We start from the raw sequence: 23605 nt of genomic DNA, 5'->3' as shown, positions 1-23605 counted from the left end.
GGAAATTCCAAGTAGGCAGCTTGGAGGATGTTTGTATAGTATTATACATTATATTACTACTGACAAAAGTAACCATGCACAGATCCAGTATTGAGTAAAATTATCTTATTCATGAATGTACTTGTTATTAATATACCGTACATTTTGCTAGTGGAGACTATTGGCTTAATGTGCTCAGCTATAAGAACTTATCTAAGTATTTTAAGAAAATGTGTCTTTTGAGCTCATATTACCATTTTCTCCTCTCTACAACTGTAGTCTATACTTATTCAACAAAGGAACAAAATTGCTATAGTAAGTAGTAGTATGCTTTATTAGAAGAACTTAATTTGTAGAGTAATCAAGGGAAAAGATAGTAATTTAAATGAATGGTACTATCCAATATTCTTCCTCCTCTGAGAAAATTCCACTAGACTATGCCTCTGGGTCACATCCTGAACCAAAAGAATACATTTTTTTTTAAATAATTTAAAAATTTTAGAATAGTTTTAGATTTAAGAAAAATTGGGAAGATAGTACAGAGTTCCTGTATATCCCACACCCAATTTATTTTATTGTTCACATCTTACATTACAGTGCTACATTTGTCACAACCAATAAACCAATCAGTACATTGTTATTAACCAGAATCCATACTTTATTAATATTTCTTCAATTTTTACTTAATGTCTTTTTATGTTCCAAGATCCCATCCAAGATACATTACATTTAGACATCAGGTCTCCTTAGGCTCCTCTATACTATGACAGTTTCTCAGACCTTCCTTTTTTTTTGATGAGCTTCACAGTTTTGAGATGGTCAGGTATTTTGTAAGATATTCTTGAACCTGGGTTTGTCTGATGTTTTCCTCATGGTTAGACTGGGTTATGGTTTTAGGCAGGAAGACCACAGAGGCAAAGTACCCTTCTCATCACATCATATCAAGAGTACATACTATCCACATGACTTTACTATTGATGTTAATCTTGATCACCCAGCTAAGGTAGTGTTTGTCAGATTTCTCCACTGTAAAGTTATTTTTCTCCCTTTACCGCTCTTTGGAAGGAAGTCACTCTATGCAGCCTACACTTAAGGAATGGGGAGTTATGCTCCAACTCCTGGAGGGCAGAGTATTTATGTAAATTGTTTCAAATTCTTCCGTATGGGAGTTTTGTCTATTCTACCCCACTTATTATTCAATCACTTATTTATACCATTATGGACTGATGGGTATTTTTTATACTTTATATTATAATACAATGCTAGGCAATTTATATTGTTGTTCAAATTGTTCCAGCTTTGGCCATTGGGACCACTTTCAGTTGGTTCCTGTGTCCCTGTGACATACCCCCCATCAGTTTGCTTTTTGAGCACTTCCTTACTTTCTGGCACTACAAGAAAGCATTTTTCTGTACAATATAATTGGGAAAATGATACAACCTTTTAATATAATTACAAAAGCAAGATGTGGTAAATTGATGAATATTAATACACATTCACCAGTAGCTAGGGCTTTGTATCTTGAGTTGTTTTGAGTTCACTTTCTTATTCACATCCTACTTTTAGCTTGGATTAGAATTTAACCAATGATTTTTTTGGGGGGGGGGTAACCTTTCATATTATAAGTAAAATGAGAGAATCAATGAACTTAGAATTACATGCTTTTTATTTAAAGAGGAAACTGGGGTACTTATTGCTGATAACTAGGAATTACATTATCAAAGGACTTTAATTCAACATACTTACATGCTGAAGGAGTCAAATTTATTTGTTAAAAGAAGCAGCTTTCAATTTATTTTTGAACTAGAAGAGTCTGAAGATTAAAAGATACTAGGTCCATTTCAATAGAGGATAAACCCCCAGTATCACAAGGATTATGGAAGAAAAAAGACCTTCTAATTCTCAAAAAGCATTTCCACAGGTGAAATTAGGTGAAATAGCAGGGAATTGTACAAATAGTTACATGATTAGGAGGAAGTTGTTGTTCTCACATTTCTGGTTCTCTTATTTATTGTACATTGGGAAAGATAATGATTTCTAATGTTGTTCTTCCAGTTGTTCAAATTTATTCTTTGGTTAAGCAATAGGTAGCAATCCCAAATGTATTACACCACAGCTTATGAACACACTTGGCTGGTACATCCAGTTCCTTTCTTCATGAAATTAGGTGTGCCAGACATCTAACACTTAGTTAACTACTCTGACAGACAAGAACAGAGCAAAACTTCTAGGGATGAGAAAACAGAATCAACAGCAGCACTTGGACATAAACTGGAGTCCCTGGTTTCATTTCATTTGCTTTGTTTTTCATAACTACAGTGTGTGACATAAGAAGAACTATTATAAGCAGAATACCCCTATATTTAGTTGTTATCAATCCTAATTTATTACATAATTGACCTCTTTGAATACTTATTACTTAGACTCTCTGTGTGGGAGGGTGAGGAGGGGAGAAAGTAGGAGTTGGGGGGAGAAAATCCAATCACATTTGTAGGCCACACCACAGCAGTTGATGGCTACTTATCATAGTTCCTAAGATAAAGTCTTGTATCCTAATACGGGAACTAAGAGATCAAAAAAAGACTGGACAGCTCATTTAAAATCCCAATTTTTCCAGCTAAGTTGGACCTGTTGGCAGCTGCTAGATTGTTAGAATGATCCATGAGCCTAGAAAGTTGAAGGCAGTTTCTTCATTGAGAAAATAGAGATGTTTTGCTTAGAGGAAAAGAGTGAAAATGACAAGGTATCAGACACCCTAGTGAACAGCTAGTGAAACAAAGTGTTTAAGTATCTGTATATCTTATCTTAGATATATATATACAACTGTTATAAATCCATTATTTCCCTTATCTCTCAGGAAAAATACATGTAGTTACAATATTAAAAACAAATAAAAGATTAAACTTCCAGTAGAAAACCAAATACTGTCAGAGGCACAGTTACATGGAGTCACCCATTTCTTATGTAGATATTGGCTTATGCTCCCCACCATAATATTTGATAAATGACAGCAAACATTTATTAAGCACCTACCACAAGGGCAGAGTCAAGGTGATGAACTAGGAGAACGTGGAATTCGCGTCTCTGCACAACTAAGGCACCTCCCAGGTACTGGTGGGGGACCACGGACACCTAAGGGGATGGGAGGAACCCCCAGCCACCGGGTAGGATGTGGGGCATGTGGCGTGTGAGGCGGGAGGAGAAGTGAAGGCAGGATGGGACGGGCACTCCTGAGGCGCAGCTGGGGGAAGGGAAGGGATCCCACTCCTGAAGGGGAAAATTGGTCATTGGGAGGGCAGAGGATCAAAAGGGAGCATGCCCAGGTTTCCCCTGCCCACTTGGGCCCCCGGGAGCCTGCTGAGATCCCGGGCCTGATCCTCTGTGCACCAAGGCCCCCTCCAGCTGTACAGGTCCTGAGGGAGTGGGAGGGAGGGAAAGGGGAGCAAAAGTAAAGGCTGGACCTACAGGACCAGCACCCCTGAGGGTTGGCTGGGGGAGGGGAGGAGTCCTACACCCAGTGGGGCCCACCCACGGTTAGGGGTCCAGCGGGGATGGGGGACATCCTGGGGGAGACCAGGGGAGGGGGGCGTGGAGGAATGGAAGGGAACCTGGCCAGTGTTTTCCCTGTGCACTTGGGCACCGGGGAGCTCCCTGGCCTAATCCTCTTCCCTCGGAGCCTCCCTCCTGCCGCACAGAGCCCAAGCCCCGCCCCTACACCCCCACCCAGGGCCCTACCTCTACACTCGGAGACCCCCTCTGAAAGCCCCTCCAACCACGCTGGGCCTAAACCCCATCCACACGCCCTCACCCAGGGCCTTACCTCCAAACTCGGGAACTCCACATTCCGAGGGCCCTCCGTTGGAGGTGCTACCTCTCCCCTTTCACGGGCAGGTCCTAAGCAGGGCTCCGCCCCATGCTTGAACATCACCCTGACTAGGCCCTGCCCCACGCTCAAAAGTCACCCCCACCACTGCCTAAGTTCCACCCCTGCCTAAACTCTGCCCCCCATAGCCAAGGCTTTTTCTTTTTCTTTTTCCTCTTTTAGATTGGGGTTCTGTCTTACCTTGTTGATTCATTTATATTTTTATTTTTTCTAATAAATCTTTTATTTTTCTTATTTTATTTTATTCTTTATACTTTGTTATTGTTCTGCTCCTTTTGTCTTCTTCCCCCCCCCTTTTTTTTTCTTTCTTTTTTCTGTTGTGGTTTTGTTTTACCTTGTTGCAGTTGTTTCAATTATATTTTTATTTTTCTTAATACATTTTTTATCTTTCTAATTTTATTTTGTTTTTTATTCATTGTTATTGTACTGTTCCTTCTTTTCTCTTTTTAACCATGCCACATGGCTTGCGGGATCTTGGTTCCCAGGCCGGAGGTTGGGCCTGAGCTCCTGTGGTGGGAGCTCTGAATCCAAACCACTGGACTAACAAGGATCCTCAGACCCCAGGGAATATTAATCAGCGTGAGGCCTCCCAAAGGTCCTCATCTTGGCACCAAGACCCGGCTCTATCCAACTGCCTGCAAATTCCAGTGCTGGATGCCTCAGGCCAAACAACCAGTGAGAGTGGAATACAGCCCCACCCATAAAAAAAAATATGACAAAAGATATGCTGCAGACAAAGTAGCAAGGTAAAAACCTACAAGACCAAATGAATGAAGACAAAATAGGCAACCTACCTGAAAAAGAATTCAGAGCAATGATACTAAAGATGATTTAAAATCTCAGAAACAGAATGGAGAAAATACAAGAAACATTTAACAAGGATCTAGAAGAACTAAAGAGCAAACAAACAGTGATGAACAATACAATAACTGAAATTAAAAATACTCTAGAAGGAATCAATAGCAGAATAACTGAGGCAGAAGAACGGATAAGTGAGCTGGAGGATAAAATGGTGGAAATAACTGCAGGGAGCAGAAAAAAGAATGAAAAGAATTAAAGACAGTCTCAGAGACCTCTGGGACAACATTAAACACACCAACATTTGAATTAGAGGGGTCCCAGAAGAAGAAGAGAAAAAGAAGTGTCTGAGAAAATATTTGAATAGATTATAGTCAAAAACTTCCATAACACGGGAAAGGAAATAATCAATCAAGTCCAGGAAGTACAGAGAGTTCCATACAGGATGAACCCAAAGAGAAACACGCTGACACGCATATTAATCAAACTATTAAAAATTAAATACAAGAAAAAATATTGAAAGCAACATGGGAAAATCAACAAATAACATACAAAGGAATCCCCATAAGATTAACAGCTGATCTTTCAGCAGAAACTCTGCAAGCCAGAAGGGAGTGGCAGGACATATTTAAAGTGATGAGAGAGAAAAACCAACAACCAAGATTAGTCTACCTGGCAAGGATCTCATTCAGATTTGACGGAGAAATCAAAAGCTTTACAGACAAGCAAAAGCTAAGAGAATTCAGCACCACCAAACCAGCTTTACAACAAACTGCTAAAGGAACTTCTCTAAGCGGGAAACACTAGAGAAAAAAAAGACCCACAAAAACAAACCCAAATCAGTTAAGAAAATGGTAATAGGAACATACATATTGATAATAACCTTGAATGTAAATGGATTATATGCTCCAACCAAAAGACATAGACTGGCTGAATGGATACAAAAACAAGACCCTTATATATGCTGTCTACAAGAAACCCACTTCAGATCTAGGGACACATATAGACTGAAAGTGAGGGGAGGGAAAAAGATATTCCATGCCAATGGAAATCAAAAGAAAGCTGGAGTAGCAATACTCATATCAGATAAAATAGTTTTAAAATAAAGACTGTTACAAGAGATAAGGAAGGACACTACATCATGATCAAGGGATCAATCCAAGAAGAAAACGTAACAACTATAAATATTTATGCACCCAACATAGGAGTACCTCAATACATAAGGCAAATATTAACAGCCATAAAAGGGGATATCGACAGTAACACAATAGTAGTGGGGGACTTTAACACCCCACTTACACCAATAGGCAGATCATCCAGAGAGAAAATAAATAAAGAAACACAAGTTTTAAAAGACACAATAGACCAAAGAGACCTAATTGATATTTTTAGGACATTCCACCTGAAAATGGAAAAATACACTTTCTTCTGAGGTGCACATGGAATGCTCTCCAGAATAGATCACAAATCAAGCCTTGGAAAATTTAAGAAAATTGAAATCGTATCAAGCATGTTTTCTGACCACAATGCTATGAGATTAGAAATCAATTACAGGAAAAAGAACAGTAAAACACAAATACATGGAAGCTAAACAGTGTGCTGCTAAATAACCAAGAGATCAATGAAGAAATCAAAAAATACCTAGAAACAAATGACAACAAAAACACAATGTTTCAAAACCTATGGGACACAGCTAAAGCAGTTGTAAGAGGGAAGTTCATAGCAATTCAAGCTCACCTCAAGAAACAAGAAAAATCTCAAATAAACAATCTAACCTTACACCTAAAGCAACTAGAAAAAGAACAAAGAAAACCCAAAATTAGTAAAAGGAAAGAAATCATACGATCAGAGCAAAAATAAATGAAATAGAAACAAAGAAAACAATAGCAAAGATCAATAAAACTAAAAACTGGTTCTTTGAGAAGATAAACAAAATTGATAAACCTTTAGCCAGACTTATCAAGAAAAAAAGGGAGAGGACTCAAATCAATAAAATTAGACACGAAAAATGAGAGATTACAACTGACAGCACAGAAATACAAAAGATTATAAGAGACTACTACAAACAACTCTATGCCAATAAAATGGACAACCTGGAAGAAATGGACAAATTCCTGGAAAAGTACAACTTTCCATGATTGAACCAGGAAGAATTAGAAAACATAAACAGACCAATCACAGGTTATGAAATTGAAACTGTAATTAAAAATCTTCCAACAAACAAAAGTCTAGGACCAGATGGCTTCACAGGGGAATTCTATCAAACACTTAGAGAAGAGGTAACACCTATCCTTCTCAAACTCTTCCAAAAAATTGTGGAGGGAGGAACACTCCCAAATTATTCTACGAGGGCCACCATCACCCTGATACCAAAACCAAACAAACATATCACAAAAAAAGAAAATTAGAGACCAATATCACTGATGAACATAGACGCAAAAATCCTCAACAAAATACTAGCAGACAGAATCCAACAGCACATTAAAAGAATCATACACCATAATCAAGTGGGATTTATCCCAGCGATGCAAGGATTCTTCAATATACACAAAACAATCAATGTGATACACCATATTAACAAATTAAGGAATAAAAACCATATGATTATCTCAATAAATGCAGAAAAAGCTTTTGGCAAAATTCAACACCCATTTATGATAAAAACTTCACAAAGTGGGCATAGAGGGAACCTACCTCAACATAATAAAGGCCATATATGACAAACCCACAGAAAACATCATTCTCAATGGTGAAAAACTGAAAGCATTTCCTCTAAGATCAGGAACAAGACAAGGATGTCCACTCTTGGCACTATTATTCAACATAGTACTGGAAGTCCTAGCCGCAGCAATCAGAGAAGAAAAAGAAATAAAAGGCATACAAATTGGAAAAGAAGTAAAACTGTGACTGTTTGCCGATGACATGATACTATACATAGAAAATCCTAAAGATGTCACCAGAAAACTACTAGAGGTAATCAATGAATTTGGTAAGGTTGCAGGATACAAAATTAATGCACAGAAATCTCTTACATTCCTATACACTAACAACAAAAGATCAGAAAGAGAAATTAAGGAAACAATCCCATTTACCATCACAACAAAAAAAATAAAATACCTAGGAATAAACCTACCTCAGGAGGCAAAAGACCTGAACTCAGAAAACTATAAAACACTGATGAAAGAAATCAAAGATAACATAAACAGATGGAGAGGTATACCATGCTCCTGGATTGGAAGAATCAATATTGTGAAAATGACAATACTACCCAAAGCAATCTACAGATTCAATGCAATCCTTATCAAATTACCAGTGGCATTTTTCACAGAACTAGAACAAAAAATTCCACAATTTTGTATGGAAACACAAAAGACCCCGAATAGCCAAAGCAATCTTGAGAAAGAAAAATGGAACTGGAGGAATCAGGCTCCCTGACTTCAGACTATACTACAAAGCTACAGTAATCAAGATAGTATGGTACTGGCACAAAAACAGAAATATAGATCAATAGAACAGGATAGAAAGCCCAGAGATAAACCCATGCACATATGGTCACCTTGTCTTTGATAAAGGATACAAGAATACACAATGGAGAAAACACAGCCTCTTCAATAAGTGGTGCTGGGAAAACTGGACTCCTACATGTAAAACAATGAAATTAGAACACACCCTAACTCCAGATACAAAAGTAAACTCAAAATGAATTAAAGACCTAAATGTAAGGCCAGACACTATAAAACTCTTAGAGGAAAACATAGGCAGAACACTCTATGACATAAATCACAGCAAGATCCTTTTTGACCCACCTCCTAGAATAAGGGAAATAAAAACAAAAATAAACAAATGGGACCTAATGAAACTTAAAAGTTTCTGCACAGCAAAGGAAACTGTAAACAAGATGAAAAGACAACCCTCAGAATGGGAGAAAATATTTGCAAACGAAGCAACTGACAAAGGATTAATCTCCAAAACATACAATCAGCTCATGCAGCTCAATATCATAAAAACAAACAACCCAATCCAAAAATGGGCAGAAGACCTAAATAGACATTTCTCCAAAGAAGACATACAGATGGCTAACAAATACATGAAAATATGCTCAACGTTACTAATCATTAGAGAAATGCAAATCAAAACCAAAATGAGGTATCACCTCACACTGGTCAAAATGGCCATCAGCAAAAAATCTATTAACAATAAATGCTGGAGCGGGTGTGGAGAAAAGGGAACACTCTTACACTGTTGGTGGGAATGTAAATTGATACAGCCACTATGGAGAACAGTATGGAGGTTCCTTAAAAAACTAAAAATAGAACTACCATATGACCCAGCAATCCCAGTACTGGGCATATACCCTGAGAAAACCATAATTCAAAAAGAGTCATGTACCACAATGTTCATTGCAGCACTATTTACAATAGCCAGGACATGGAACCAACCTAAGTGTCCATTAACAGATGAATGGATAAAGAAGATGTGGCACATATATACAATGGAATATTACTCAGCCATAAAAAGGAACGAAATTGAGTTATTTGTGCTGAGGTGCATGGACCTAGAATCTGTCATACAGAGTGAAGTAAGTCAGAAAGAGAAAAACAAATACTGTATGCCAACGCATATATATGCGATTTAAAAAAGCGGTACAGATGAGCCTGGGACAGGGCAGGAATAAAGACGCAGACTTAGAGAACGGACTTGAGGACACAAGGGGAAGGGGAAGCTGGGATGAAGTGAGAGAGCAGCATTGACGTATATACACTACCAAATGTAAAATGCATGGATAGTGGGAAGCTGCTGCATAGCATAGGGAGATCAGCTCGGAGCTTTGTGAAGAGGTAGAGGGATGGGATAGGGAAGGTGGGAGCGAGGCTCAAGAGGGAGGGGATATGGGGATATATGTATACATATAGCTGACTCACTTTGTTGTATAGCAGAAACGAACACAATATTGTAAAGCATTTATACTCCAATAAAGATGTAAAAAAAGAAAAGAAAGCACCTACCACATGTCAGGTACTCTGCTAAGGACAAACAAAGATGACTAAAAGAGTATCTGAGCTCACAGTCCAGGAATGACTGAAAGGAAAAAGTGATGGGTCCTAAGAGTAAGGGCGTAAGTCAGTACAAATGAAAAGGTGGGATTTCACTGTAGGGAAAAGAGGAAAAAGGATTAATGCTTTGGAAAGAGAAATAAAAGTAGATTTCTGGGCAATGTGAAGCTGAGAGTTGTTCAATCTTGTCAGGTTCTGAAGGCATCTCCAGATCCAGCTTTCAAAGAAAACTGGGACAATGACAATGGAACAGCTAAAAATAGGTCATAATTATAGCAAAGAAAGCCACAGCCAGCATAAACCTGGCCATTGTTATTGTTGAAGTTGTGGAATTGTTGCTTTCAATTACTCTTGTCATTAGCGGCTTCCTGATACGATCTTCTGTGGTGAGGATAGCTTTTCGAGCTCCATCCCACTTTCCAGGGCCCTGTAGCCGATACTGGATTGGAGTACAGGGTCCCCAAAATAACTGTAATGCCAATTTGGGGTCAGTGAATGCCAAGGACAGCAGATTGGGCCTGACGCCCACCAGATCAGCAAGCTCATCCATGGTATCTATATAGTCTCCCTGAATGGTATGGCGTTGGCTGTCCACATACCTGAAGCAGAGAAGACAGAAGGCATGCCTATTAACAATTCAGTCACTCCATCAATTAATCAATGCTTTCTATCTGCTTTTGGCTCAATTTGGGGCTAGGAGCTGTAGAAAATAGAGAAGAAAGAAAAGACATGTCTCTATTCTTAAGGGCCTTATAATCTACTGAACTAGATAAGATAGATACACATGAAACAGAAGAATGTAAGACTTCACATGAAACAGACAAGAATATAAGACTTATGGTAAATCACGTGGTTTTAGACTGCTAAATAGAAATGTAGAAGTGGGTAGTTAAAATAGAGCTATGATAAGTCCTTGAAGGATGTGGGAGAAATAGATAAGCTGAGAACAAAGAGGAAAGTATTACAAGTCAATATATATAATGTAGAATATATATTGTAGAAGTTTGGCAGTGAAAGGAAGGAGGAAAATAGGAGAGCACTTAGAAAGGGTATCAGGGTTAAGTAAAAACAGTCTTTCTCCTCCTTGCAGAAGGGAGAGTTATGCTGGTATAATCAGTTGAAGAAAACCACATCTTTGGGCGTGGGATGATTGTGCCTCTGACTTTTACACAAAAATTTAGGAACTTCATCTACATCAACTTTGTTCAAATAAAGATCACCAGTGAATAAGCTCAAGTTCTGAAATTCAGATTGCTAAATGTGTCCACCCAAGCACTAAAATACTGGCTGATGGTACCACCTTCCCAGATCCTATAGATTACTCATACCAAGAGCCACTGTGACCTGAGTACGCTGTCACATGACAGCCAGCAAAGTGGCCTCTGCAGATTTGTAAATCTACCTACAGATTTGTAATTTAACCATATCTACCTCTCATTAATTCATCACTGCCCTTCCTTCTTCTGGTAGCTCTAACAGCCCTTCAAGTAATCCTTGCCAAAATAATATACCTGGTTTTCTCACCATGTGCTTTTTCCTACTTGACTTTTCTTTTAGGCCCTAAACATAGAATTTTCTTAAGCTTTTCTCTCCTTTCCCATCCATATTCAAACCACTTGGTGGTAATTCTCTATTCTATTGTCACAAACTATTATTTCCTTTTCCTTCAAAATATAATCTAAATCCTTAAACGAACACAAGGACAATAAATACAGTACAACATTGCTCTTATGAAGAACTAAGTGGGGGGACTTCCCTGGTGGTGCAGTGGTTAAGAATCCGCCTGCCAATGAAGGGGTCACGGGTTTGATCCCTGGTCCAGGAAGATCCCACATGCTGTGTAGCAACTAAGCCTGTGCACCACAACTACTGAGCCCATGTGCCACAACTACTAACACCCACGTGCCCTAGAGCCCACGCACCACAACTACTGAGCCCATGTACCACAACTACAAGCCTGTGCGCTCTAAGGCCCACATGCTGCAACTACTGAAGCCCGCGTGCCTAGAGCCCATGCTCTGCAACAAGAGAAGCCACCACAATGAGAAGCCCATGCACCACAAAGAAGAGTAGCCTCCTGCTCTCTGCAACTAGAGAAAGCCCACGCATAGCAACAAAGACCCAATGCAGCCCTTGCCAAAAAAAAAGAACTAACTGGGAAAAATTAACCACCTGTCTTCTTGGGAGAACTCTTACCTTTTGGCCATATCCTCTTGAACCTTAGCTATTTCTTTTATCATTTCATTTTGTGAAGGCAATGTCTTTAACCCTAAAGAGGAAAATCAAAATTTTAAGTGTAAAATTACCTCAGTATGAACACTAATCCTATTAACAATTACCATGCTATGGAAAATTCAAAGGAATACAGGCTAGTTTTCTGTACCAAGGAGGTTACACCTTCACTTGATCACCTTAGCCTACCACCACCAGAATATAATCATATTAACCTCAGTAGCTTACTCTTTTCTACTTGGCCTTTGGAAGATATTTCTCCTAATCTGCTTTCCAACCAATACCTGCCTCCTCCCTAACATAGTCTTTCAGTTGGGAAATGAAATATGGACATGAGGAAATGATAAATGGCCTTAAAAGTATACGGAAAATGAGGTACAAAGTAAAAGGGCGGTGGGAATATGGGAAACACATCTGTACTTGTACTCTTAATAACAAAGAGGCTTTATACCACAGGGAGAAGGAAGTAAAAGTAAACTCTCAGTCCTGTTTTATGCCTAAAGTTCCATGGAAGATAAGCCTTACCTTCTAAATTTTTTTATTTACTGAGAGTGAGGGGTAAGGTCAAGGGCAACTCATAATACGCAATCTTAACAGATAAATTTAAGCACCAATGAACAGTTCCAGTAGCAGAAATTTAACTCCAAGGACATGGCTAGACAAAGGTAGAATAGTATTTAAGTCGACATAGACAACTCTCAATTTAAATGATTAGCTTTATGCCCGGATTTACAGGCACTATGCCATGTAGAAAACTTTAGCCACACCCAACTCTGAAGTGTTACTCCACAAAATTCTGGAACGTGTAATTTTAGAATGGGAATATATCTTACCTAATACAATCCTTCTCTCTACAAATACATTCAAGGGGTTATCTCATTCCTCCTTAAATATCTCTGGTGATGGGGATCTCATCACCTGAGGAGATGATTTAATTGTTTGGCTGCTCTACTTGCTGGAACATTATTCTTTTCATTGACCCCAGAACCTGGCTCTATGCAACTGGCACTAGTGGACTTAGCTCTGCCTTCTGGGGCCAAGGAGTCTAGTATTAACAAATGACAGCCTTTGAACCATTTGAGAACAACTGTCATAAGTTCTTTAATTCTTTTCATTATCAGCCTTAAAGCCTTAACAGTTCCCCATATAACAGGTTTCACATTCTGCCACATTGGTTACCCTTCTCTGGGCACACTCTAGTAACTATCCTGGTGTGTCCCTCTTAAAACATGAGACTCAAATTCAACACTCAAGAAATAGCCTTCTGTGTTTTGCCATGTGTTCTTTTCATTTTAGCCTTGGGAATTATTACGTATGTTCATAAGTCAATGAGGAATCACTGAAATGCTTCATTTGAAGTTAATCACAGGTCTTAAGATGCTCATGAAACACAGTTTGAGAGTTGATTTCCAAATTATTTCTCATAGAACAACAGTAGTTTTTCCTTCTCTTAACTAGAAACATTATGGAGGAGGAGGTCATTTCTTGCCTGTGACACAGCCAATTCATCCAAAAAACAAAACAAAACAAAAACCCAACCAAACAAAAAATCACTATAAATTAGATAGGTAGATAGATAGGAATATATAAAGATGTGTACTGTATCCGGTGGTGCAGTTCTTAATTCATCGATACTGTTGTTGCAGTGTTTCCTCATTCAGGCACATGTCATTTTTACCATATGTATCTCCCTCCTTCCTATCTTGCTCCTCCTCTTATATTACCAGTTTACATCAATGACCATAGAACCTGAGCAGAATCTTTTTCTCGCTTTCATCTCCAACATACATTCCATCCAAATCTTTTCAAATTCACCAACGAAATTTCATTCAAATTTGTCTCCTTTACCTTAGTTTAAAGCCCTCATTACGTCTTTCTTGGACTTTTGTCACAGGCTCGCAACTGACCTATTTCCCATTTCATTTCCCTCTAATACATCTTCTGAATTACAAATCTGATTTGACTCTCCCTCTCCCAGTTAATCCTTCAATTGTTCTCTATTGCCTACATTGAATGTGAACTTCTTGCATGGCACCTAAGGATTTTTCTTGGTTTTGCCTCTATAAATATCTCCAGCTTCATTTTCTTTAATTCCTACAACACTTTGTTTTCCATAATTCTGAACTCCTTATAGTTCTCAGGACTTGGCTTATTTTGTCATTTTCTCTAACTTTGCATAAATATTACTAATTGTTCTCTTCTCTGTTATGGTCAAGATGGCCTTGTCCTTTTAGTAAACGCTTATTTTTTACAGTGTATTTGCAGTTGTAGGGAGAATTGGGTACTTGTTCCTTCCTGCTCCCATAGCCAGCTCCTCTACATTGTTATTGGACCCTTGTTTAGGATATAGTAAATACCTGCTGAATGAATGAACACATTAAATGTCTGTTTACTTGTCTACCTTGCTTGACTCTGAGTTCCATAAAGATAGGAATTTTCTGTTTGGTCATATTTGCATCTCCAGCACCTAGCAGAGGGTCTGGCATATACTAAGAGGCCAGTAAATGTTAGCTGAAGAATGTTGTTGAAGAACAGTGTGGAACTGAAGTTCAGAGATTTCCTAAGGGTTGCAAGACAAGGTTCAAATGGGGTGAGACTGAATTATAACTCTGTGGAACTAAGTCTTTCAGTGGGCTCTCAGGCCTAAGGCAGATTGTATTTATGTAGTCCTGACTAGTCGCTGCACATTAAATGTAAAGATAATGTTACAAGACAAAGGAGGTGTGGCTGTCATTCTGCCCTTTCAGTCCAGTCCAGCCTTTTACCATGACTGGAAATTGAGAAGGTAGTTCACAAGCTGAGATCCTCAGATAAGAACTTTCTACTATAGAGTTTAGAAAACCTCCAAAACTAAATTTGCATTCACTGAATAGAGATGTATTAGCTACCTCCCATGTGCTAGGCACTGTTCTAGTCTTGGAAGACAAAGGCAAATAAACATGATTCTTTTACTTAAAGAGCTTTCAATATACTACAAAGAGAGGGAGGAAATAAACAGGCTTTTTCCACACAAATAATGAGTAAAGGGCAGGCATACCAGGCAGAGAGAACAGCAGAAGCAAAGGCACAGGGTACAAGAGTACCTGCTGTGTTTGCTGCATAGTGGGTAAGTCATTCAGTGCATCTAGAAGATTGTAGGGTGGATGGTAAAGACTAGTGAAAGATGGGCCTGAGAAAGCAGCCTGTATCCAATTTGTGGAGGAACTTGAATGCCATCCTATGACATAATGCCTCCTTGTGATCCAGAGAATTGGTATCATTTTATACGGTTTGCAAGGGAAGAAAGTTACTAAATGAAAGTGGAACACTTGCAAGGGCTCTTGAGAGGGCTACAAATGAGACAAAAGAAAACTAGATTTCTGTCAAGGCAAGCAAGTGGGTTCAGTGTTCTATAAAAGAGTGGAATATTTTCTTGACAAGAGAAGAGTAATTGTAGAGGACAAAGGAAGAAGGGAAACGAGGCTTGGTGGGTAAAGGACAGGCCAGGGAAGACGACAGGCTGAGTTGGGCAGGTGTGAAAGAATGGGAGAAACTAGCTGATTCTAAGGTCTTAAAATTGGCACAGTGAAAGCAGAATTCAGAGATGAGAAAGCAAGGATTTGGTAGGCAGACAGTAGAACAAAAAACTCAGGGTTCCTTTTGGAAACTTGATAAAGTTATAGGGATTCTCTGATGATTCCTTCCTTCCAAGTGTTAGAAGAAAGCTAGAGGGATTAGCACTAAGATTTGCTATCAGAGGACACTGGGCTTTTTGTACATTTCCCCTAAGATCCCCTAATCCTATAGCCATAATGCAGAATCTTCTAAATACTCATTTTCCCTAATCCTCTCAATGGTTCACTTGGTCCTGGAAAAAAGTCTCAGTTGTTCAAAGTGTACAAGATGCTGTGGCCTATTTTAATGCAACTTTTCCCTCTTACTTAATTGACCCAATTAAAAGATCCACTTTATATGACTGGAATTAAGCCAACTTAACGGGTTACTTGCATTGGATTGCTGGTCCATTGCTCAAGGAGTACATGATCTACTGGATAGAATTAAAAGGAATTAAGAAATAAAAGAACTTTGGGACTTCCCTGGCAGTCCAGTGGTTAAGACTCCATGCTTCCACTGCAGGGGGCATGGGTTCGATCCCTGGTTGGGGAACTATGATTCCCACATGCCACATGGCACAGCCAAAAAATTGAAAAAAAAAAAAAGAAATGAAAGAACTTTGGGGAATTTGGAAAAGTTTTTTATCTATCAACTCTAACGTCATTGCTTCTTTTTTCTCTGCTACCATGAGGATCTTCAATAGGTAAGAAGAATCTGTAATTTCAATAAGAACTTTTTAAAAACATGTTTATTTATGTATTTGGCTGTGCCGGGTCTTAGTTGTGGCACGCAGGATCCTCTTTGCGGCATGCGGGATCTTTAGTTGCAGCATGTGGGATCTAGTTCCCTGACCAGGGATCAAACCCAGGCCCCCTGCATTGGCGATGTGGAGTCTTAGCCACTGGACCACCAGGGAAGTCCCTCAACAAGAACTTTGAATAGTTTTAATTAAACATTAGTAATGGTAGCAAATTTTATTATAATAACCATAGAATCAAAGAACTTCTTTGTTAGAAGGAAGCTTAAAAGTCATTTGATTTCTCCCTATTCTGAGGCTTGAATCTACTCCATACTGGCCTGGCCACAGTTTATTTTTAATGTTAAGCTGATATTGTGCAAACCCTCAAAATTTCACTCCTTGGTTCTGGTTCAACCCTTTAAAGTGATACTGAGCAAATATATAAAACCTTCTGCCATGGGGCATCTCTTCAGGTGCCATGTAAATAAAATATCTGAAGGGAACTTCCATATCTCCCCTAAATCTTATCCTCTCTAGCCACACCTCTCCAGCTCCTTTAGTTGTACTTCAAATGGCACATTTTCAAATCCCTTAACCACTCTTGTCTCTCTCCTTTTAACATACTCCATATTCATTTTTAAATTGTCTGTGGGTGTGGTCTCACCAGTTCAGGGAAGAACAGTTGTGAATTCCAGGACATTATAGTTTTTTAATGATGCCAGATATAGTGAAGTCTTTTGGAAGCCACAACATTCTGCTGATTCATATTGAGCCTGCTATCTTGAACCTCAAAATTTTTTCTCATGTTTTCCTAGCCAAAACTTTCTGCAAGAGGGAATATAAAGGGGGGAAAGTAAGACTTTGAGTGGCTGAATCTTCTTCATTCTGGACTAGTCTTTAACCAGCTCTTAATTTTTGTCTGAAATGAAATCACAGCACTTCTATATTTGACTTTCTCTAACTATAATGAAAGAAGATTAAATTCTTTTGCATCACAAATATGTATCAGTTGTCTAAAATCTAGATGAGTGGATTTTAATCTGGAGTGCACGTTGGAATCACCTGGGGAACATTTTCTCAGCAATCTTATGTCAGTCCCACACCAGACTTATTAAATAAACACCATCAGGAAAAGCATGTCTGTTTTAGGGAAACTTCCTAGGGGATTCTGCTATATGTCCATGATTATAAGTTACTACTTTATATTCCCTCAAAAATTAATTTTTGAGCACTAAGTTTGTGCCAGGCACTGTTACAATCATACATACTGTCTCAGCTATTTATAAGCAAGAACATAAACATAATTAAACAAACCACTAAGTAATTAGGTAGTCATCTTGCATGGTCACTTACCTTTAAATACTTGAGTGACCCAGCGTCCTTGGAGCTCTGAAATGGGCATAATGGCACCCAAGGGCTGGATCAAGCCTATAATTGCAAGAGTCGGCTTTTCTAGGTTAGGAGGAAAGACCTTTTTATACAGAGATATCTTGTTTTTGACTACTTTGACACAATCTTCAACAAAAGGAAAGGCAAAGCTATAGCCTGTAGCAAAGATAACAGCATCAATGTCATCCTCCCTGGAGCCATCCTCAAATATGGCCGCTGTCTCTGTGAATTCCTTCACGTTTGTTTTCACCTTCACCAAGCCAGAAATTATACAGTTTGGCAGATCATCATTTATGGTTGGTTGCTGACTCAGAGCTCTGTGAAAGATGATAAAGAAGGAAAAACGAGAGAGATCATGAGAGAGAGATCATTGCCATGTAAATAAAATTCTATTTTGATTGAGGTGGTTAATCAATATGCCAATAGTCTCCCTTTATTCATGATATTTGGGAAAGGTCTAATGTATACCAGCTTGATAAAGATAAGGATCTCAGAGTAAAAGTTGGACCCTGGATGGCATTGAAAGAGAAGGTGCTGGAGAAGTGAGGGAAGGATTGTTTTATTTGAAGAGTACATGCATGGTTTCTCAAGGACTAATAATGCTCTCAGTGATATGATAAGGCCACAGTCTAGTAGCTTCTATCCATATGTCAAGAAATCTGCAGAACTGGACTATCAGCATTCTGTTGAGTCTCTTTTCCGCTTCAAAGGCCCAAGAGCTAGGCTTGGACCATCATTTTCCAAACGGTATAATAAATTACATGTGTATAGTGACTTAGAGTTATAAACTGTTTTTACATACATTAACGTATTTGAGTCTCACGCAAACCCAACGAAGGAAGCAGGACAGTTGTCATTATCCAGGTCTTATAGATGAGGAAACTGAGGCCTAAAGAAGTTAAGTGGCTTGCCCAAGGTCACACAGCCTAGGATTTTAGGATTTATATCAAAATGTTTTTTTATGAACTCCCTTGAGATACTCTGGGCATGGTAAGTAGTTATTTCCTAGAAATAGCATAGGATAAGGTGCAGAACCTTGGACCTTTCTAAAAGCAGTGTGAATACTTGGATCCTGTGTTAACAGGCTCTGAGAATCCTCAGCCCATCACGTTCAAACAGAGCTGGCCTCTTCTTAGGAACAAGATATGTTGAAACAGTACTACTGGTTTGCTGCATTTAGTAATTCTTTGACGCAAACCTTTAGGTACAGATTTTGTTCTCATTCCAACCTCATCATTTCATCTTTCTCTCCAAACTTACTCCTTTTCACTAACAGTACCATCATCCACATTGTTGCCCAAGCCACAAAACTGTGAGTCTTACATCTGATCACCAAGGCCACCCTTTCTCCTCTTAACATCCCCAGAATAGTTTTACTTATTCTGTTTCACCTGGGCCATTACAGCTGTCTTTAGGGCCTCCTGCTCTATCCCCTTTCAATCTATCTTCTACATCATTTTTGGAGTGATTGTTCCAAAATGTATTTATTATTATGTCACTCACTTGCTTAAAATCTTTCAATGGCTCTGGGCTGTCTTCATTCTAAACTTTTTATTTAGCAGAGCATACAAACATTTTCATGTATCTGCCCAGTGAACCAGGAGATGAATTCAGTCACTCTTCCATCTTCGCCTATAGTCCAGCCAAACCAAACTATGTGCAGCCTCAGAGCATAATGTATTTTTTGCTATTCCAAGACCTTGTATTTATAATTAGAATGCTACTTCCTTCCCCTATTTGTTTGACTCTCTTCTATTATTCCATATAACCTCAATATATTTTGTGATCACCAAAGTTATGGATGCTACAGTTTCCATAATTGGGTGAAATAAATGCCTGAAAGGTTGTTGGCAGACACAGTCTCAAAATATCACCGCACTGATTAATTTCAAAGGAAAAAATATCTTTACAATAAGGAAACCTAGTAGATAACACCTAATCAAAGTGATCAAATTTTACATCATTAATATGCAATAAACTGCTATCATATGGCTCCTGATGTGATCCACCAAGAAGGCACAACATAACATATGAGTATTCACACCGAAATTGTTTAACCTAAATATAATAGAGGAAGAACAACTATGAAAGTCCAAATTTAGAGACTTTCTGCAAAACAAATGGCTTCAATTCTTTAAAAAAATCCATGTCAAAAAAAGAGAGAATTATTTCAGACTGAGAGATTAAAGAGATATGACAACTAAATGCAGTGGTGTAATACCTGATAGGATCCTGGATTTAAAAATAAAACAGCTACAGGTAATTCCCTGGCAGTCCAATGGTTAGGACTCTGCACTTTAAGCCACACGGCACGGCTAAAAATTTTAAAAAGCTTTAAATATTATTGAAACAATTTGGGAAATTTGAATTTGCAATATATTAGGTAATGGTATTTTTATCAATGTTAAATTTACTAAGTGTGATAATTATGTTTATGTAGAAGAATGCCCTTTTTCTTAGGCAATATATGCTAAAGAATGTAGGGTAAAATGTCTTACTGACTGCAGCTTACTCTCGAATGGTTCAGAAAAAAAATGTATGTATACATGTATGTATATATGGATGCTATATATGTATGAATCTATCTATCTCCAGTGAGGGAGAGGGAAAAAGCAAATATAGTAAACTGTGAATAATAGGTGAATCTAAGTGAAGGGTATATGGCTGCATATTGTACTTACTATTTTATAGCAAGTAAACCTAAACATTGGACTCCCTATTGGCACAGTGGTTAAGAATCCGCCTGCCAATACAGGGAACACGGGTTCGAGTCCAGGTCCAGGAAGATCCCATATGCTGCGGAGCAACTAAGCATGTGCGCCACAACTACTGAGCCTGCGCTCTGGAGCCCATGAGCCACAATTGCTGAGCCTGCATGCCACAACTACTGAAGCCTGCGCACCTAGAGCCCATGCTCCGCAACAAGAGAAGCCACCGCGATAAGCCCAAGTACCATAACAAAGAGTAGCACCTGTTCGCCACAGGTAGAGAAAGCCGACGTGCAGCAACAAAGACCCAACGCAGCCAAAAATAAATAAATAAATAAATAAATAAATAAATAAATAAATTTATTAAAAATAAAATAAAATAAAAGTCAGAAGGGAAAACAGCATTTAAAATCAGCCTTTGGAAATGCTATCACAGTCTACCTTGTAGGCTGTGTGAGGACTCCTATCCTTCATACTCTCATAGGAATCCATGCATTTCCTTATCATATTCTATTGTCTGTCTTCCTGTTAGAGTATTAAAGGAAATATCCATTTCTCCAGCCTGTCATTTATTACTTGTGTGATATTGGGCAAATTAGGTTCTCTAAGTGTCAATTTTTGTATTTGCAAAATGGAGATCAAAGTAGTACCAACCTATAGGGCTGCTGTGAGGATTAAATGAGATAATGCGCGTAACTCATTTAGTACCAGGCTTGTCTTACATTAAGTCCTCAAAAAGGTAGGGTGTTATTATTACTATTAGTATTACTGTTAGGTCTTTAGTCTCAGTATTCTCATGCCAGTGTAATGCTTGGCTCATAACAGATGCTCAGTTTGTTGGATGAATGAATGAATGATGCCCTGCCCTCTACTACCATTTTGTTGTTGCTATTGGGCATCATGTAAAAAGAACTGGTACCTCAGGGAATGATAAAATGGTTAATGCCAAGGAGAATCATAGCCTGAAAATTACAGACCAGTAGATCTTGGACTTCTGTGGGGGAAAGGTAGAAATCTAATCTCAGATTCTGTGGACTTGCTTAAAGTACAGGTAGAGGTAGCTATACTATTAGCCTATGTGAACAGTCCTTTTTCTTTGCCTTGGCTGTTACTGCCCACCTCCCAGCCTGGGAACATACCTGTGTTTAGGCTTCAGGCCAAACATTTCATGATCAAACCTTTGGTTCATCTTTTTTTCCAAAAATGTATTTGCTAATGATTGACCACAAATCTTCCTCATAAAATATTGAAATCGAGAAGTCAACAGCACATCAAAAGGATATCCATAGTTTCCAACACGATTGAAGATCCAAGCCCCTCTTCTGGTGCTGAGGAAAACCTGAGGTATGGGAAAAAAATGTTTGTTTTTGCCATTCTCTGACTCATTTCTCTGAAGGAATGGGAATCCAGTTTCTTCAGGATGAAGTTCAAACTCATTAGTCTGGCTTTTTATTCCCTGGCAATATATATATTTTTAAATTTCCTGCTGTTTTCTTCTCAAGCACTAAGCTTACAATTAAATTGGTGTAGTCACTGACCAAGACTATGTCTTGCTCTGAACTACCAGTGCATTTCTGTTTAATGTCATTATGCCTCCCTGAAAAGCCCCCTATCCCCTTCATTCTCCAAAGCCTATTCATTTTTAAGATCCAGATCAAGTCTCCCTCCTCCATGAAGATACTACTGACTGTTCTGGCTGATAATTTTCTCTCCATCTTCTGAACTTCCCTAGCACTTGTCACCTGTCCAACTCATTTAAAATCGTGGAACAGTAAAGCTGAAAGCAACTGGACATCATTTAATCCAAAACCTTCAGTCTTTATTTTGCCTTTGACATTGTTTACATTATTACAAAAAAACTTATTTATATTGATATTTAACATTATATATTCTTATCTTTTATCTTTCCAAATGTGTTTTCTCCAAGGTGGGAGGTAGAGCATATATACCCTTTAGTCCCCAGCCTATCATCAGCATCACTTCCTTTTGTTGAGAATTGTAACCTGTCAGTCACTGTACTAGGTCCTTTATATTTTTATTTAATCAATACAACAACCTCTTGAGGTAGGTACTGTTATGTCCTTTTTATGGATGAGAAGCATGGAGAAGATGAATAACTTGCCTGAGGTCATATAGCTACTAAATGGTAGAGCTGAATTTCCGACCTAAGTCTGACTGACTCCAAAGCCTGTGCTTAAGTAATGTTTCATTGATTATTTAAGGGAAAAACTGAAGATTGCAAGTAGAACCACAGGAAGCTGGTCTGTCTTTCTGTTATCTGCTGGCTAAAGTCCACATTCAGAGCTGATAAAAGTTTGGTATTCAACTACCTGGCAAAAGCATCACTTTCTCTATATTATAAAACTCTCTGGAGATAGTTTCCACGGTTGTAAGCTATATAAGTGCATTGTTTTATGGTGTTTTGTCTAACCCTTCATGTTAAAAGGTGACCTGTCTATAGAGGGATAATCATGTACTTCATACATATATTCTCACCGATGGTGACCATAACCGCTATCATAAATAAGCACTTTTACGTGTCACAATTGAAAGAGCCTGTGTGGTCTTAGAAATCAAATAGTTTTGTGTGCAGTCTATATAACTTTTTCAATATAGGTTATGAGTAATGTAAATGCTCAGAGCTTCAGTTAAAAAGTTCTCTATGTATAAAATAGTGACAAAAATACATACGTCACAAAGCTCTCTCAGACACAACCACCTTACCTCCACCCGCTCTTGCTGCCTTGTTCTTTGGCAATTTACAATTGCTCAGTGCTTGTAAGGCCCAGCTCCTCTATAACTGACCATTTAACAAGCCAGTGGTATTAAAGAAAGCTCATGCCTTCGGTCCCCACCACATACCTTGTACATTCTTTTATCATAGCACCCATACCCTTTATTGTTTATATACCTATCTCCTAATAAATGCTTGTTGAATTAATTCATGGAGTAATATATGAAATCAGTTTTGTGGGGATAGATGCGGATAGGCCTGAGAAGTGTTACTGAACGGAGTTTGTGGGTAAAGTTCATTTAACAAAGTTGTGGCATTAAATTTCCTTTTTTAAAAATAATTTAAAAACAATTTGTGGAGAAGCACAACTTAATTAAAGTTACTGAAGAACAACCAGGCATTTACGTATTGCCAACAAAATTATGATTCAATAAAGACATGAATAACAAAATACATTAAAGATGTCTTTTTCTAGGAATTTATAATTAAGATACT

The 23605-nt window shown here is 38.4% G+C and overlaps 1 protein-coding gene across 11 annotated transcripts in view; it reads right to left on the bottom strand.

Moving 5' to 3' along the window:
• Positions 1 to 9602: 9602 nt before the first annotated feature.
• LOC103010326 (flavin-containing monooxygenase 5-like) overlaps positions 9603 to 23605 on the bottom strand; it is a 76592-nt gene continuing 62589 nt past the window's right edge. For all 11 annotated transcript variants that reach the window (XM_057548377.1, XM_057548409.1, XM_057548401.1 and 8 more), the window contains 4 exons: positions 21516 to 21715; positions 17633 to 17985; positions 11911 to 11983; positions 9603 to 10313 (listed from right to left, as the gene is read on the bottom strand). In XM_057548377.1, the coding sequence (XP_057404360.1) occupies positions 9968 to 10313; positions 11911 to 11983; positions 17633 to 17985; positions 21516 to 21715 (972 nt within the window). In that variant the 3' untranslated portion in view covers positions 9603 to 9967. The remainder of the gene's footprint in view (positions 10314 to 11910; positions 11984 to 17632; positions 17986 to 21515; positions 21716 to 23605) is intronic.

Source organism: Balaenoptera acutorostrata, chromosome 1 (assembly GCF_949987535.1).
Source record: "Balaenoptera acutorostrata chromosome 1, mBalAcu1.1, whole genome shotgun sequence".
Taxonomy (NCBI): Eukaryota; Metazoa; Chordata; class Mammalia; order Artiodactyla; family Balaenopteridae; genus Balaenoptera; species Balaenoptera acutorostrata.
The sequence above is the reverse complement of the archived record's forward strand: the minus strand, read 5'-3'. Positions and strand labels throughout refer to the sequence as shown.